General features: G+C 46.0%; 1 protein-coding gene across 1 annotated transcript in view; it reads left to right on the top strand.

Moving 5' to 3' along the window:
- PCP4 (Purkinje cell protein 4) overlaps positions 1 to 13,639 on the top strand; it is a 55,440-nt gene extending 41,801 nt beyond the window's left edge. The window contains exon 3 of the mRNA XM_081234835.1: positions 13,257 to 13,639. Within this exon, the coding sequence (XP_081090961.1) occupies positions 13,257 to 13,384 (128 nt within the window). The 3' untranslated portion in view covers positions 13,385 to 13,639. The remainder of the gene's footprint in view (positions 1 to 13,256) is intronic.
- The last annotated feature ends 379 nt before the right edge of the window (positions 13,640 to 14,018 follow it).

Raw genomic sequence — 14,018 nt, 5'->3', positions numbered from 1 at the left:
GAAGCTGCTGGAGAAAGACCTCTCTAATCTGTCAGTGCCTGCTGCAGAGAGCAAAGGGGAGGAAAAGAGGACCCCGGTCCCGAGTCTGAAAACAGCTTTGGTCCCTCTCTGATGTCCATGTGATGATTTTCCAACCCACAATGCTGTTTGCTGTCCACGTCATTCACAAAGCTTGGCTAATTTCACGAGAACCCTAAGGCTTGTCTGGCCTTTGTCCTCATCAGCTTTTCTCCTCCGGCTCGGAGTTCTGGAATGCATTCCATCCGCTTAGCAACTACCTTCCCCCACCTTTTTTTTTTTTTCACTTTTTATTTTATATTGGACTATAGTTGATTAACAATGGTGTGTTAGTTTCAGGTCTACAGCAAAGTGATTCAGTTATACATACCCATGTATCTATTCTTTTTTCAAATTCTTTTCTCATTTAGGTTATTACAGATTACTGAGCAGAGTTCCCTGTGCTCTACAGTAGGTCCTTGTTGGTTATCTATTTTAAATATAGCAGTGTGTACGTCAATTCCAAACTCCTTTAACCATCCCTTCTCCCCACCATTATCCCCTGGTAGCCATAAGTTCCTTCTCTAAGTCCGTGAGTCTGTTTCTGTTTTGTGAATAAATTCATTTGTATCAATTTTTCTTTTTTAGATTCTCCATATAAGCGATATCATACTATGTTTCTTTTTCTCTGTCTGACTTACTTCACTCAGTATGACAATCTCTAGGTCCATCCATGTTGCTGCAGATGGCAGTATTTCATTCTTTTTTATGGCTGAGTAATATTCCATTGTATATATGTACCACATCTTCTTTATCCATTCTTCTGTCGATGGACATTCAGGTTGCTTCCATGTCTTGGCTACTGTTTACAGCACTGCAATGAACACTGGGGTGCATGTATCCTTTCGGACCATGTTTTTCTCTGGGTATGTGCCCAGAAGTGGGATTGCAGGGTCATATGGTAGCTCCATTTTTAGTTTCTTAAGGAACCTCCATACTGTTTTCCATAGTGGCTGTACCAATTTACATTCCCACCAACAGTGCAAAAGGCTTCCCTTCTCTTCATACCCTCTCCAGCATTTATAGTTTGTGGATTTTTTGATGATAGCCATTCTGACGTGTGTGAGGTGATACCTACCTTCCCCCTTTAAATCAAATTCTCTAGAGTGATGGAGTGAGGGGAGTTAGAAATTCAATGGGGTCAAGTGAGGTTTTTTAGTATTAATTAGGTGCATTAATGCTGCTTTCAAGCTACTTGAACATGTCCTGTGATTATGATTGCATTTGACTTTTCTTTCTATTTCCAACTTGAGAACTTTAGAAAATTCTCTATATTGGTGACATTTTCAGAGTTTAATCCTTTAAAGCTGGTATTTTGAAGTTTAGACGCTGGGGCAAAAGTGAGTCTGAGAAGGTTCCACCCTTCTGAAGTGGTAAAACCAGGTAACATAAATGAAAGGAAGACCCTTCAATTATTTCAAAGCTCTGAAAGGAAGAGAAAAAAATGGACCTGAAGCAGAATGGAAGGAGTGGACCAAAACCTGGCTGGGGAAAATGCCTTCCTAGGAGCTCCACCTAGCTCATGTTCATTTCTTAAATTTCCAAGCACTTGAAAAGGTACCTACTTTCAAAAGCTAGAAGAGGAAGGGTATGGCGAGAGAAGCTGATGCCCCATGAGGAGAAAAGGAGAGATGAAGCAGGGAAACCTGAGAGTGATGGTTGGCAAAGGTTACTGGATATGCAGGCAATATTTCTGTAAAAAAAAACCCCTGAGGTTTTTAAAGTATTAAGTGCTATAAAGAAATGGCCAGCCATATCAGAAATTGGACAGATGTATATATCAGAAGAACAAGCATGTAGTTAAGTGAAGACAATGAAGCCATGCTGTGCACAGGGATGTGTATTTGAATTTGTTATCAGCTTGAAACAAAATGCTTTTAAATGAACTATACCCTTATAATGACATATGTGTAAGTAGATGAGGTTTATCTGTAAGAAGCTGAAACCCTAAGATAACAATGGCTTAAACAAAAACGATTATTCCTCTCTCATACAAAATGAATTTAGAGGTAGGTAGTCGAGGGGAGTCAGGATAATTTCAAGGAACATCAATCATCTGTATTACTGTTTTGCCATCCTCAGCATAAGGCTTATGGCCCAAAATAGTTGCCCGAACACCAGCCATTTCATCTGCATTCCAGCTAGTAGGAAGCAGATAGGAATAAGTAAAAAGGGCAAAGGGTTAGCTTTCTTTTAATGAGATTTCTTTCTTTCTACTCACATTGCATTGATCAGAACCTAGGTCACCCAACAGTAAGGAGGATAAAAAGCTTATTCTGGGTAACCATGTGCCCAGCACCAAATCAGGGGTTTTATAACTAAGAAAAAGGGGGTCACTAGAGGCAAGACATCAACTCGGCCACAACACATTTCTACTAGTGGAATTTCTCGAGCACTTACAGACCTGGCTGGCTTGCATGGAGGGCAGGTCTAAGATGTTAGATGACTCATAAGTTCTCCACATTCCCCTTACCCCTAATCAGCTTGAAGTCTTCAGAGTGTGAAGGAGGGAGAGCTGTGGCTTTTCTGAGAGGTCTGCTGTTAAGTAAGTTAGCTGCTGATTCCTGGGAAGGGATTCTCAGCACGTACTCCGAAGAGGAAAGAAACATCTGACGTGTTATCCTCGTGTCCGACAGGTTTTTATTTACCTACTTGCATTCAGGTTATTCTCCAGCACATACTAAAGAATTTTCTAGGCCAATAAAGTGAAAGCTTGCTATCTGATGTCATCCCTTTCCTTACACAACTCCCCTCTCCTCCCGCAGCCCCACATAAGCTAGGTGTGCCTGTAGGAAGGAGATGGTGGCACAGACAGCAGAATCCACTCTTGCTAGATTCAGCCGAAAGGGGTTCATTACAGGTTATCGGTTCCTTGCAGAATTTCTGGGAGGCAGAGAACACAGCCCTGGCAGTGCACAGCCAGGAACAATGCATACGGAAACACGCAACCACACAACAAGTTCTTCCAGCAGAAGCCCTGCTACTGTTGCTGCTGCCCGGCCCTTGGCACAAGGGCACTGGGCCCTTGGCACTTGATGTCTGCCGACTGCCCTGGCAAAAGCCTGTGGATGCCTCTGCCTCTGTGTCTGCCGTACGGGGGCTCTTCCTATGTTTGGTTGCCTCCGCTGGGTTCACTTCTGCCTTCTCAGATCCTGCCACGCTGCACCTACTGGGCTGACTCTTCGCCTGGGCAGCAGAATTCTGCTCCCAGGACACCTGTGGTGGAGGGAGAAGGTGGAAAGAGAGGGTACCAGGCAACCCAGCCTGTAGGCCCCCATCTATTACCACCAGGGGATAACCCTGCATTTGTCATTGCTGATTACACATTACAAAGCAGCCAGTGCACACTCTCTTGTAAATGTCTTGAGACAGAAACAAGCCTTGATTCATTATCACCCCCATTTCAAACACAGGGGAGGATGTGAACCTCAGAAAGCCAAATCTCACCACACTCAGTCAGTTCGAACTTGAATTTGAGGCTTCTCTAGCAAAGCTGTTTCTTATCATACCTCATCGGCCTTTATTTATTTCCTAGAAAATGTAGGCATTTTGGCTAGTGTCATGGGCTGAATTATATGTCCTAAAATTCATCTGTTGAAACCCTAACCCCTAGTGCTTCAGAATGTGACTGTATTTAGAAATATGGCCTTTAAAGAGGTAATGAAGGTAAAATGAGGTCATTAGGGTGGGCCTTAATCCAAGATGCCTGGTGTCATTGTAAGAAGAAATCAGGACACAGGTACACATAGAGGGAAGAGCGTGTGAAGACACAGTGAGAAGACGGCCGTCTCCATGCCAGGGAGAGAGGCCTCAGAGGAACCGAGCCTGCCCACACCTTGACCTTGGACTTCCAACCTCCAGGAATGGAGCCAATAAATGTCTGCTGTGTAAGCTGCACAGTCTGTGGTGGTTTGTTAAGGCAGCCCTAGCAGACTAATACAACTAGGAAATCGATTTTGCCTTTCCAATAGAAAAACTTTTTTCAATGATATTTATATCTGTTTTTGGTTCTCTTCCTAGACTTAATGAGTTTGGGGAAATTTTTGATCTCACCAGTGCTTATTCTTTTCCATTGATTCCCACAGATGTGCACTTATTTGATTACCTAAATGCCACAGCTGGGTAGTCATCTGAGCAAGGTGCATCCAGGTAGGGGCCAGAGAACTGGGATTATGAGAGAGAGAGGCTTTATATTACCAAAACCTGATGTGAACAGTGGAGGCTGCGGGTTTCAGAATGCCTCTATTTTTGAACAAAAGAGAATTTCTCTCTCTTGGAAAAAGCTGTAAGTACCAAAAGGGCGCTAACTTGGTAAATGCAAAGTTAGGAGAAATGGGAAATGTGTTTTCATTTGATGCGAGAGAGAACACGGCAGTTGTGGAAAGCCACCCCCTTGCCTGCTGCCGCTAATGCCTGACCCTGCTCATTAATCTCTGCCGCTTAGCAGAGAACTGGAAAATTGCAATTCTCCTCACTAGCAGCCTCCATTCAATAAATCCTGAGCCAGCGGGCAGGAGCGAGAAATCGCCCAGAGCTCGGAGCTCGGAGCTGGCTTGCTGGGATTCCACGCTCCCGCCCAGCAAGGGAGGCACTGTTTTAACTCAGGAACAACTGGCTGAGGATGCTGTGGCCTCTTCCTGTTCATTTCCAGCTTTTTAAAGAATGTGTTGTCTTTGTTTTTATTGGCGTTTCATGAAATGGCTGCTCTGTGTCAATATCATGATGAACTAGGTATACTAATTTATTTTTATTATTATTATTTTCTCAGGAGGAATTGACCTTTTCCCTAACACTAGCTGCCTTGTTCTCTGGATGTATTTTGATCCAATTTAAGGCTCAAAGGATAAACATTCCAATTCTTGCTTTCCTTATTTGTCCCTTTACTTTTCCTGCCTGGAGGGCTGGGTTTGGATCCTTATGAAGGAAGCCATGCTGGCTGTCCTTGGGCCACTCGGTGGTAGCCCTGGTCTGGAGAGGGTCAGTGGCCAGCTCTCAGAGTCCCCAGCAGCCCAAGCACAATGTGTCTGTTAGCTTATATGTATCAAGGGCAACCCAAGTGACAGATGTTAATTCTTTCCAAGTTAACATTATACTCTGGAAGAAGGTAGAACATTCTAGGAAATTTGGTATTAAAATACCCCATTTGCAGGGCATACTAAGTTAAATGACTGTTATTTCTTGATGGCGTGCTAAAATTTAGGTCCTTTTATAGTACGCTCTATGCTTTGCCTCCTAATCAAGGCAAACTCCTACTCAGGACAATTATATCCCAATTTACTGCTTATGTGCAAATTTCTGATCTACAGGATTAGGCCTTAGGAGGTAATATGTTTCTAGAAAATAAATCCTAAAATATGGAGGGTTATAAATGTGTAAACGAAAGCCTTTACCTGTGTGTGTGTGTGTGTGTGTGTGTGCGCACGCGCACACACGCACAAGCCCCTGTGTTCACGAATTACTGCCAGTATCTTTAGGCAATGACTTTGCATCATTGTAAACAAATATGAGAGTTCCTTTGATCAAGCGTGGTGGTTAATATGATATATTTTGGAATGATGCTAAATTTCCAACTTTTAAAATCATATCCTGAGCTGTTGCAGGATCCATGAGTAGCTCTGTTATACCCTGGATGACTACATGTCTGTTAATTTCTAAAGAATTTATGCTAATTATTTGAAGTCTGCCACTTTGATGGTAACTGCATGGATGAAGAATACTTTTTCAACAAGTGAAGAATAATTTTTCAAAAAGTGTTTTCTCATTGGTGAAGGGCCCCTGCCCCCCCTCCCAATCTGGGCAGGTGGGTGTGAGGTTCGCTTTGGGTTCGGGCCTCCTCCCTCCACTCTGCCCCCTTCCCAGAGACCTTACCTGGCCACCTTAAAGCATGCACACTCGCTCTCCCACTCAGCACCCTGCTTTAGTTTTGAAATTTCTGAAATTCTAATACTTATCTGTGAAGTTACCTTTTTATTTTCTCTTTTCCCAGGAGAGCAGGGTTTTGTGCCTGTGCTCTGTTTTCTCACAGCCCCTAGAACAGTGATGGGCCTGTACGAGGCCTTCCAGGTCATTTGCCGAATGACAGAATTTGGTATAAATTCTCCTGGATCACCTAGTAAACAGGCAGATTTTCCAAACTGGTAGGCGGTACCATGTGTTTAGACTTGGACTATTTAAGATTTCTTCTTCCCCCTAAGCAACATTAACTGGTCCATACAGAAGGCTGTCATCTTGGCCTCTGTCTAAGGCCCTGAAAGTAACAACATACTGGGGAATAAAACCAAGACCTGGATTCTGAATCAGCTCATGGCCAGCACTCACTGGGTGCTCTTGGGTGGGGCACCTTATGGTCTCTGAGCCTTTGTAAAATGGGGATGGTGGATATCCCCTGCAGCTCTCATAAACGTTTGCAGAAGCCAGACAAGGCACAGAATGCAAAGTTACTTTAAAACCTAGAGAGCCCCAAAGTTAGATTAGGTCTGAATTGTGTCTCCCCGCAAATTCCTATGCTGAAGCCCTGACCCCCTGCCGCCCCCCAACTGCCATTGTCCCTCAGAATGTGATTGTGTTTGGATATAGTGCCTTTGAAGAGGTGATTCAGTTAAAATGAGGTCATCAGGGTGGGTCCTAATCCAATCTGACTGGTGTCCTTATAAGAAGAGGAAGAGACCCCAGACCATGTGAGAACCCGGCAAGAAGGCAGCCACCTACAAGCCAAGGAGGGAGGCCTCAGGAGAAACCACAGCATCTGACACCTTGGTCTCGGGCTTCCAGGCTCCAGAACTGTGTAAAAAAAAAATCTGTTGTCTAAGGCACCCAGTCTGTGGCATTTCATAATGGCAGCCCTACTGGTTAATACAGCTGCTCAGTAAAAAATTTTGATGGGCTTTAGGGCTGATCTGTGTTTATCAGTTCATAATCTGTGTTTATCATGCAAAGAGGATTTTAGTCTATCAGACCGTTCTCGCATTGAATGGATTTTCATGACAATATCATAGACTTGTCATATCCATTTGGGATTGTCTTTACCTGGTAGCAGTTCCTTCCTTTTATGTTTATGATTCTCGATTTTCTATTTGCCATCAAATGATCTGTAAAAGAAAATCCACTTACGTCTAGGAAGGAAGATCCATTTAATGCTCAGGGAAGACTGGTTCTTAACATAATGACATCTTTAAGAAGGACTACCTCAACATTTCTCTTATGATAAATAAAATGAAAAACAGCAGGGCCATTCCCTGTCTCAGTTTCTGCAAGAAAAAGGCAATATTTCAGGAAAATGGGGTAAGAAATACCTAGAGCCATGCAAAGTATAAATCTGAATAGGACTGGGTTTTTTCCTGGTGGGGAGGTCATGGCAGCACTGAATCCTGAGACATCCCAAGCCCCAGAGAGCACCATTTCTTCATCAGGCTGGGGCCATCGGCAGTGCTCTCTGTTGTGCCTTGGTTGTTTGATGAAGTGTCTTCCCAGGGAGGAAAGTCTAATTGCTTGGGACGCTTTTGCAGCTGTGCCTTTTGTTCTGAGAGAGAAGATGGATGGGGACACGGAGAGATGGATAACGGATAGGTAGACAGATACTGTGGTGGAAACAGTCGGCTGTCCCGCCTGATAGGTTTTCATCCTCACCTCGTCAGACTGGCCTCATGTCTCTGAGACCAGATGCTCCAGGCAATGGGCCTGGCAGTGTTTGGGTGAAGTCTGAAGGTCTGTGGGGGGCCCTGGTCCATGGAACATGGCAGTTGGGGTCCTACTCACACTTTCTGAGCTCTACGGTCAGGAAGTGGGTTTTCCTCTCATTCTCCAGGGGAGTTGGCAATTGCTATCTTTTTGTATCACACCAGTGGATTGGAATAAATAATCTCTTGACCATTCTCCTGGTAAGCTTTAGAACTCCTTCATGGAGGGACATACAGAAATGATCAGATTCCAGGACCCCAGACAGATACAGGTGATAAGGACTGTTCAGCCCCCGGCAGTTTACAAGGTGCTCTGGTGAAATACTGCCCGCTCAGGCTCAAAAGCCACCGCCAGGAGCCAAGTGGGATGTGTTTTGTCCATGTCAGGCATCGGGACCCTGAATAAAAACGTCAGGTGCAGCCCACCCAGTGCAGATGTGAGCGGCAGCAGAGGACAAGCGGGGTGGCTGCAGGGAGATCTGGAAATGAAGACGACTCAGGTCCCCTGCACAGCTCACCAAGGTCAACTGTCCCTTCTGATGGAGAAGCTGTGCAGAGCCCGGTGCCCTCAGGGCCTCCCAGCGGCGGGGACTGGCACCACCCTTCTTCTGCACTCTCCCAGGTGTCTATTCACAGGACCTGGGAGTCCTCTTTAGGTGGCGGAGTCTCTGTGCATTGTGCTGCTGAGCAGGGACCATCCCAACAAACTCAAGCCCAGCAAATGCCACAGGCCAACTGAGGGGCCTGATGCCTTGACGCCCCTGCCTGGCTGTGTTTGGCGGTTGCATGGCCAGCCCTGCTGGAAAGCATCCCTTCCCCTTCGCGTTGGGGCCCAAGCATCCATAAGTCTCACCACTGAGCAGATGCAGGGCCCTGGCCGGGCTGGAGAACCACGTGACTGTCCACATCCGTCTCTGACGTAGCAAGACCTGCCCGTCACAACTGGGCCTGTGTGCAATTTACACCATGGCCTGGATTTGCACATGACACTGGTGACTAGTTGCAGCAGGCTTTTAAAAAGTTTTTTTAAAAATTCTTTTGGCTGTGCTGTGCGGCTTGTGGGATCTCAGCTCCCAGACCAGGGACTGACCCTGGACCACGGCAGTGGAAGCCCAGAATCCTAACCACTAGGCCACCAGGGAACTCCCGGAGCAGGCTTCTAAAAAAATATTTTTACTTCTCCATTTTTGAGATGAGCAAACTGAGACTCAGAGAAGCTAGGAACCTTCCTGAGAGCCCCAGAGCAGGCAGAGGCACCCCCAACCCACCTCGCCTTGACCCACAGTCCTGTTTCTGCTAGTGGCCTCATCTGGGCCGGGAGGGTCCAAGGGTTGGAAAGGAGTCAGCTCCATCCACCAGGGGGCTGGAGGGCTCTGTCTGCCTGACGTGAGGCCTGCCTTTTGTTTATTCTCTGACATGGTGCTGGGGGCAGGCACTGCTCTGGACATGGAGGGGCTTAGCCCACCCGGAGCTCCCTGGCATGAGAATCCACCATCAGTGGGAGTGTCGGAAGATGCCCACCTCTGCACGCCTGGGCCCCACTTCTCCCACCAGGGCCCTGACCATCCCCTATAACCCTTTAGACAACGCTTCCTGACGTCATTCCAAGTGGCCACGTTTCCCATCCGAGAGAGGAACCTCACCTCTTCTCCACCATGTCACCTGAGGGCAGTGCCCCACGGAGGCTTTGCCGTGGCACCTCCCAGCCTCCTCCTCGAGAGGCCAGGTGGTGGAAGAGGGGCTGAGGACCCCCTGCCACGTGGAAATGAAACGGTTCCCACCCAGGGTGAGTGACTTGGTGTGATCTTCCAGGAAAGGCCTTCACTGGACAGCCGCCTGGCTTATTGATTAATGGACTCACTTGCAATCATCGGTTACTCACGGAACACCTACTATGTGCCGAGCCCTGGCTGAGCCACTGGAACAAGGCAGGTGATGTCCCCGCCCTTACGGAGCTCATGCTGTAGTAGGATGATGGACCACAGACCAGGGAGGAGAGCAGGAAGTAGAATAAGGTAGTGATCGCCCCAAGAAGAGACACAATACGGGGTGGGGAGGGGATGGGGTGGGCCCTGGAGGGAGCACACCCTCCTGGGGCACTTCCTGTCCCCAGTGAGCATGGCTGAGGTCCTACCTTTGGGTTTCAGCTGCTGCTGGCGGTAGGCATCTCTCCTCTGCCCTGGAGTGACGGGGAAGGGAGGCTTTCATATGGCCACCCTACACCCTCCATGGTCACCATCACCCAAGACATGGGAGAAGAGCCTTGGCAGGCAGCTTGATGACTGAGATTTCTGCAGGGCCAGGAGCTCTGGGCACTGGCAGTGGTCCCTCAGATGCTCTCCTCCATCATCCCTTCCATCCCTCAGAGTCTGGAGTGCTCAGAGCTCTGCTTTTCTAGCTCCCAGGACCACATGGACCCATCTCCAGGCCCTCACATCATTTGCATTGAACACTGTGCCACTGATTCTAATTAGCTGTCCCCTCTCCACCACAGTCTGGGTCTCCCTCCTGCTTTGCACATCCCTGGACAGCTCAGCAGAGGAGTAACCATGGCAGACCTTCCCCAAGAAATGCTTGACTCTACAAAGTAGAGAGAGTAACGATTCCTGAAATATTAGTGGTTTCTTGTTTAAACACTGGAATACTTTTCAAACGAGGGAGAGATCGATAAATCACTTTTGGCTGAAGATATTAGTTGAAGATATAATTGTGAAATTCATTTTTATGACCCGCCCTTACTGTCTCATTATACATTCCCTAAATATACATAATTTTCCGCATCTTCATTCATCATGTGTCAAAAGATAATATTGCTGTTTTCTTCTGTTATTGTAAAAGGGAAAAGATAAACCAGGCTATTCAAAAGCTTCAGGCTGCAGCAACATTTTAAATCTGAAAAAGAAATCTCCCATCTTTTGTTGAGTCAGAGCTCATTTCCCCCCTTTGCAATCACGGTACAGTAGATGCAAGGGTTCCTCTGGGAGGACAGGGACTTGGGTCTCCAAACCATCTTATGACAATCTTGGTACAGAAGCTGCTGCTTCTCCTCCCTGCTGTGGGCAGGTGAGCTGGAGCCATCACATTTCAGGTTGGCTAGATATTTGCACTTTAGTTCCGGGCTCATGTGATAACATTAGTGAAACATTTTTAAAGGATGAACTTGAGGTTCAGGAAACTCCTATCCCTCCTAATAGTCCTGCCCTTAGAGAGTCTTTGAAGAAAGGGTCCTGCAGTGTGGATTAAAATGTGGATGGCTACCCAATGCAGTAAGAGACAATCTCACTATTCTCCATATCATCTGGGTTCTCATGGGTTTAAAAAGATTGCCACAAATAGTCCCTGGACATCAGTGCACTCAAAATCTCTGCATTTAGGGGCCTCAGCAGTCAATCTGGGATAGAGGAAAGCAATTCTGCTGATTTAGGTCATGGACCGATCAGTCTGGAAAGGCTTACAAAGCCAGCATTCTCTCCTCCCAGATGGAGGTGGGATTGGAGGGCTCCGGGCAGAACCTGCTTAGTCTCTGGGAAAATTGAGAGGAGCCTGCTCAAGGACCTACAAAGGAAATGTCATGCAACCAGATGCATATCTCTCTCTCTCTCTCTCTCTCTCTCTCATCTATCTACTTATTCTATCATTCTATCTATCTATCTATCTATCTGTCTGTCTGTCATCTATCTATCTTTTCTAACTACCTAACTATCTAGCTAGCTATTTATGAGAGAGAGAGAGAAAAAGAGAGAGAGACTGTGTGAGAGAGAACAGGACAGAGTAAACAGGAGGGAAGGAACCTGTCTCGCACATATTCCCAGTGTCCTCTACCCTCTGTGCTGGGGGTGCTGCCTGAATACTATCATCCAAGGGCACTAAGACAGGCATTGAAGAGATGGACCACATTTAGGTTAAGTGATGAACTCAGGCTGCCTGGTGAAAAAGTCAAGGAATAGAGCCTCGTCCCTGTTCCCTGGCTGGGCTTCCTCTCCTGCCTCAAACATCCCCGATTTTCCCATCCCCAAGCTAGAGGTGCTCTTCACACTGTCCGGACCCTCTGCTCCAGGTGTGACCCCAGGGTGACAGGGCTGCTCTCTGTCCAGGTGCCAAGAGGTGGGTTCTGCCCCCAGTTCTTCCTGGAATTAACCTCAGGACCTTGTTTGTTACTTCATCTGAAGCCACGTAGCTAGATATCAACTCTGCCTGCATCTTGGAATCACCAGAGAGGCTTTTTTAAAAAGTAGGGCTGTCCGGCCCTACCTCCAGGGACGCTGATTTATATCTAACTTGGTCTTGTTCTCAGGAGCTCTTCTGCTGTGGCCATACAAAGAGCAGCCCTGAGTCTGGGGTGGGTCCTTGTGTCTGTATTAAAAAATAATGCCTTTGGGACTTGCCTGGCAGTCCAGTGGTTAAGACTCTGAGCTTCCACTGCAGGGATCATGGATTTAATCCCTGGTCCAAAAAAAAAGCAAAATAAATAATGCCTTTAATGATTCTAATGATTAACTTTCACTAGACCGAAGGAGTGATTAGAGGATTTTATTTATTTGTTTGTTTTCAGCATTTAGCTGGAAAGGTCACAGAACAAAGGGACAGTCAGCACAGGTGATCACTTTGCTTTGGTTTATATCCTATTTTCAATGATCTTAACTGTGAATGAGTTCAATCCTCTGCCTTAGCAAAAAAATGTGAAGCCTACCTTGTTGGAACAAAATGTAAGACTTGTGAAAGTCCAGCTTGATTGTGAAGGTCGAATGGTGTCATCCATCTGTGACAATGATAAAAACAGAAGCCCTAATTCAATAAGTAAATCTCATTGGTAATAGAAGGGTGTGTGCACAGAAACTCAGCGACTTTCTTAGCTCCAGTGGTTGTATCACTGGGTCCATATCTGGAGCACTATTTAAATTGTATCTACATGAGAAACCAGAGGAAAGTCACATCATTGTTAAAATTTAAAAAGAAATTTTAATTGAAGTATAGTTAATTTACAGTGTTGTGTTAGTTTCAAGTGTACAGCAAAGAGATTCAGTTAAACATATATATATATATATATATATATATATATATATATATATATATATATATATATATATATATATATATATATTCTTTTTCAGATTCTTTCTCATTTCAGGTTTTTACAAGATATTGAGTATAGTTCCCTGTGCTATACAGTAGGTCCTTGTTTATCTATTTTATACATAGTAGTGTGTATCTGTTAACCCTAATGTTAAATGGGGCCATAAGAACAGAAAATCATGCACAGAAAATATCTACGCTGTTGCGACTGTTTCTTTGAGTTTCATCGTCCCTCCCTGGCAGAGGTAGAGGCCAGGCAGCCAGAAGATGCTGCTTCTGAGCTCGGAGGAGGTTCAGGACGCACTCCACGGGCTTGTATTTTGCAAACTAGGTCTTGTGCTGGGGGTGGTGCCATGTGGTGCCCCGGAGGCTTTGTTGATCCAGAGCTGCTGTCCGCCTTCCTGCCTGCAGCTCAGTGATTGCCTTATGTTTGTGTTTTTCTTGCTCCAGATGGGCAGAAGAAGGTTCAAGAGGAGTTCGACATCGACATGGATGCGCCAGAGACAGAACGCGCAGCAGTGGCCATTCAGTCTCAGTTCAGAAAATTCCAGAAGAAAAAGGCTGGGTCCCAGTCCTAGCGGGAGAGTCCCTTCCTAGTCTGTCAGAAGACACCACCTTCAACCATCCTGTCAAGAAATGAAAAGAACAACACCCTCGAGGGAAATCATCTGCACATGATACCCACGTGCACCGCAGTCCCGCAATGCATGTACAGAGACCCGTGATATTTATACCCTTGTAGGAAGGCATAGACTATGCAATTGTGAGCGGCTTAATATCTGTTTATCTCCAGTATCATTCCTCTTGCAACTGATTATTTTCCTTGATGTTGTAATAAAATGGAGTTGAGATGCATGATTCAAGTGTCTGCCTCCACTTCTCCCTTTATATTAACTTGGGAAGTTACCGTTGCTAGAAGTAAGGCTAGATGTCTATTTTCTTCTCCCTCTAATAGTTGGAGCTGAAACACGGTGGGTGCCTTCTGTGAGGAGCTTTCCTGCTGAGAATGGGAGATGCGTTCTCAGCTGTGCCTGTCTCATTTGGAGAGTTCTAACCTCTGACTGGTGATGGCGATGAATTTTCTTCTTATGATGGGATTAGAGCCCTGGGTCCTGGGGTGCTAGAGAGTCAGAATGTTTTCTGGGGAATTAAGACTCATCCAGGAGAACAAGAAGAGGGAGGGCGATGCATCTGTTTAGGGGCAGTCACCCA

This window comes from Mesoplodon bidens (assembly GCF_964165515.1).
Source record: "Mesoplodon bidens genome assembly, chromosome: 5".
In the NCBI taxonomy this organism is placed as follows: domain Eukaryota; kingdom Metazoa; phylum Chordata; class Mammalia; order Artiodactyla; family Ziphiidae; genus Mesoplodon; species Mesoplodon bidens.
The sequence above is the reverse complement of the archived record's forward strand: the minus strand, read 5'-3'. Positions and strand labels throughout refer to the sequence as shown.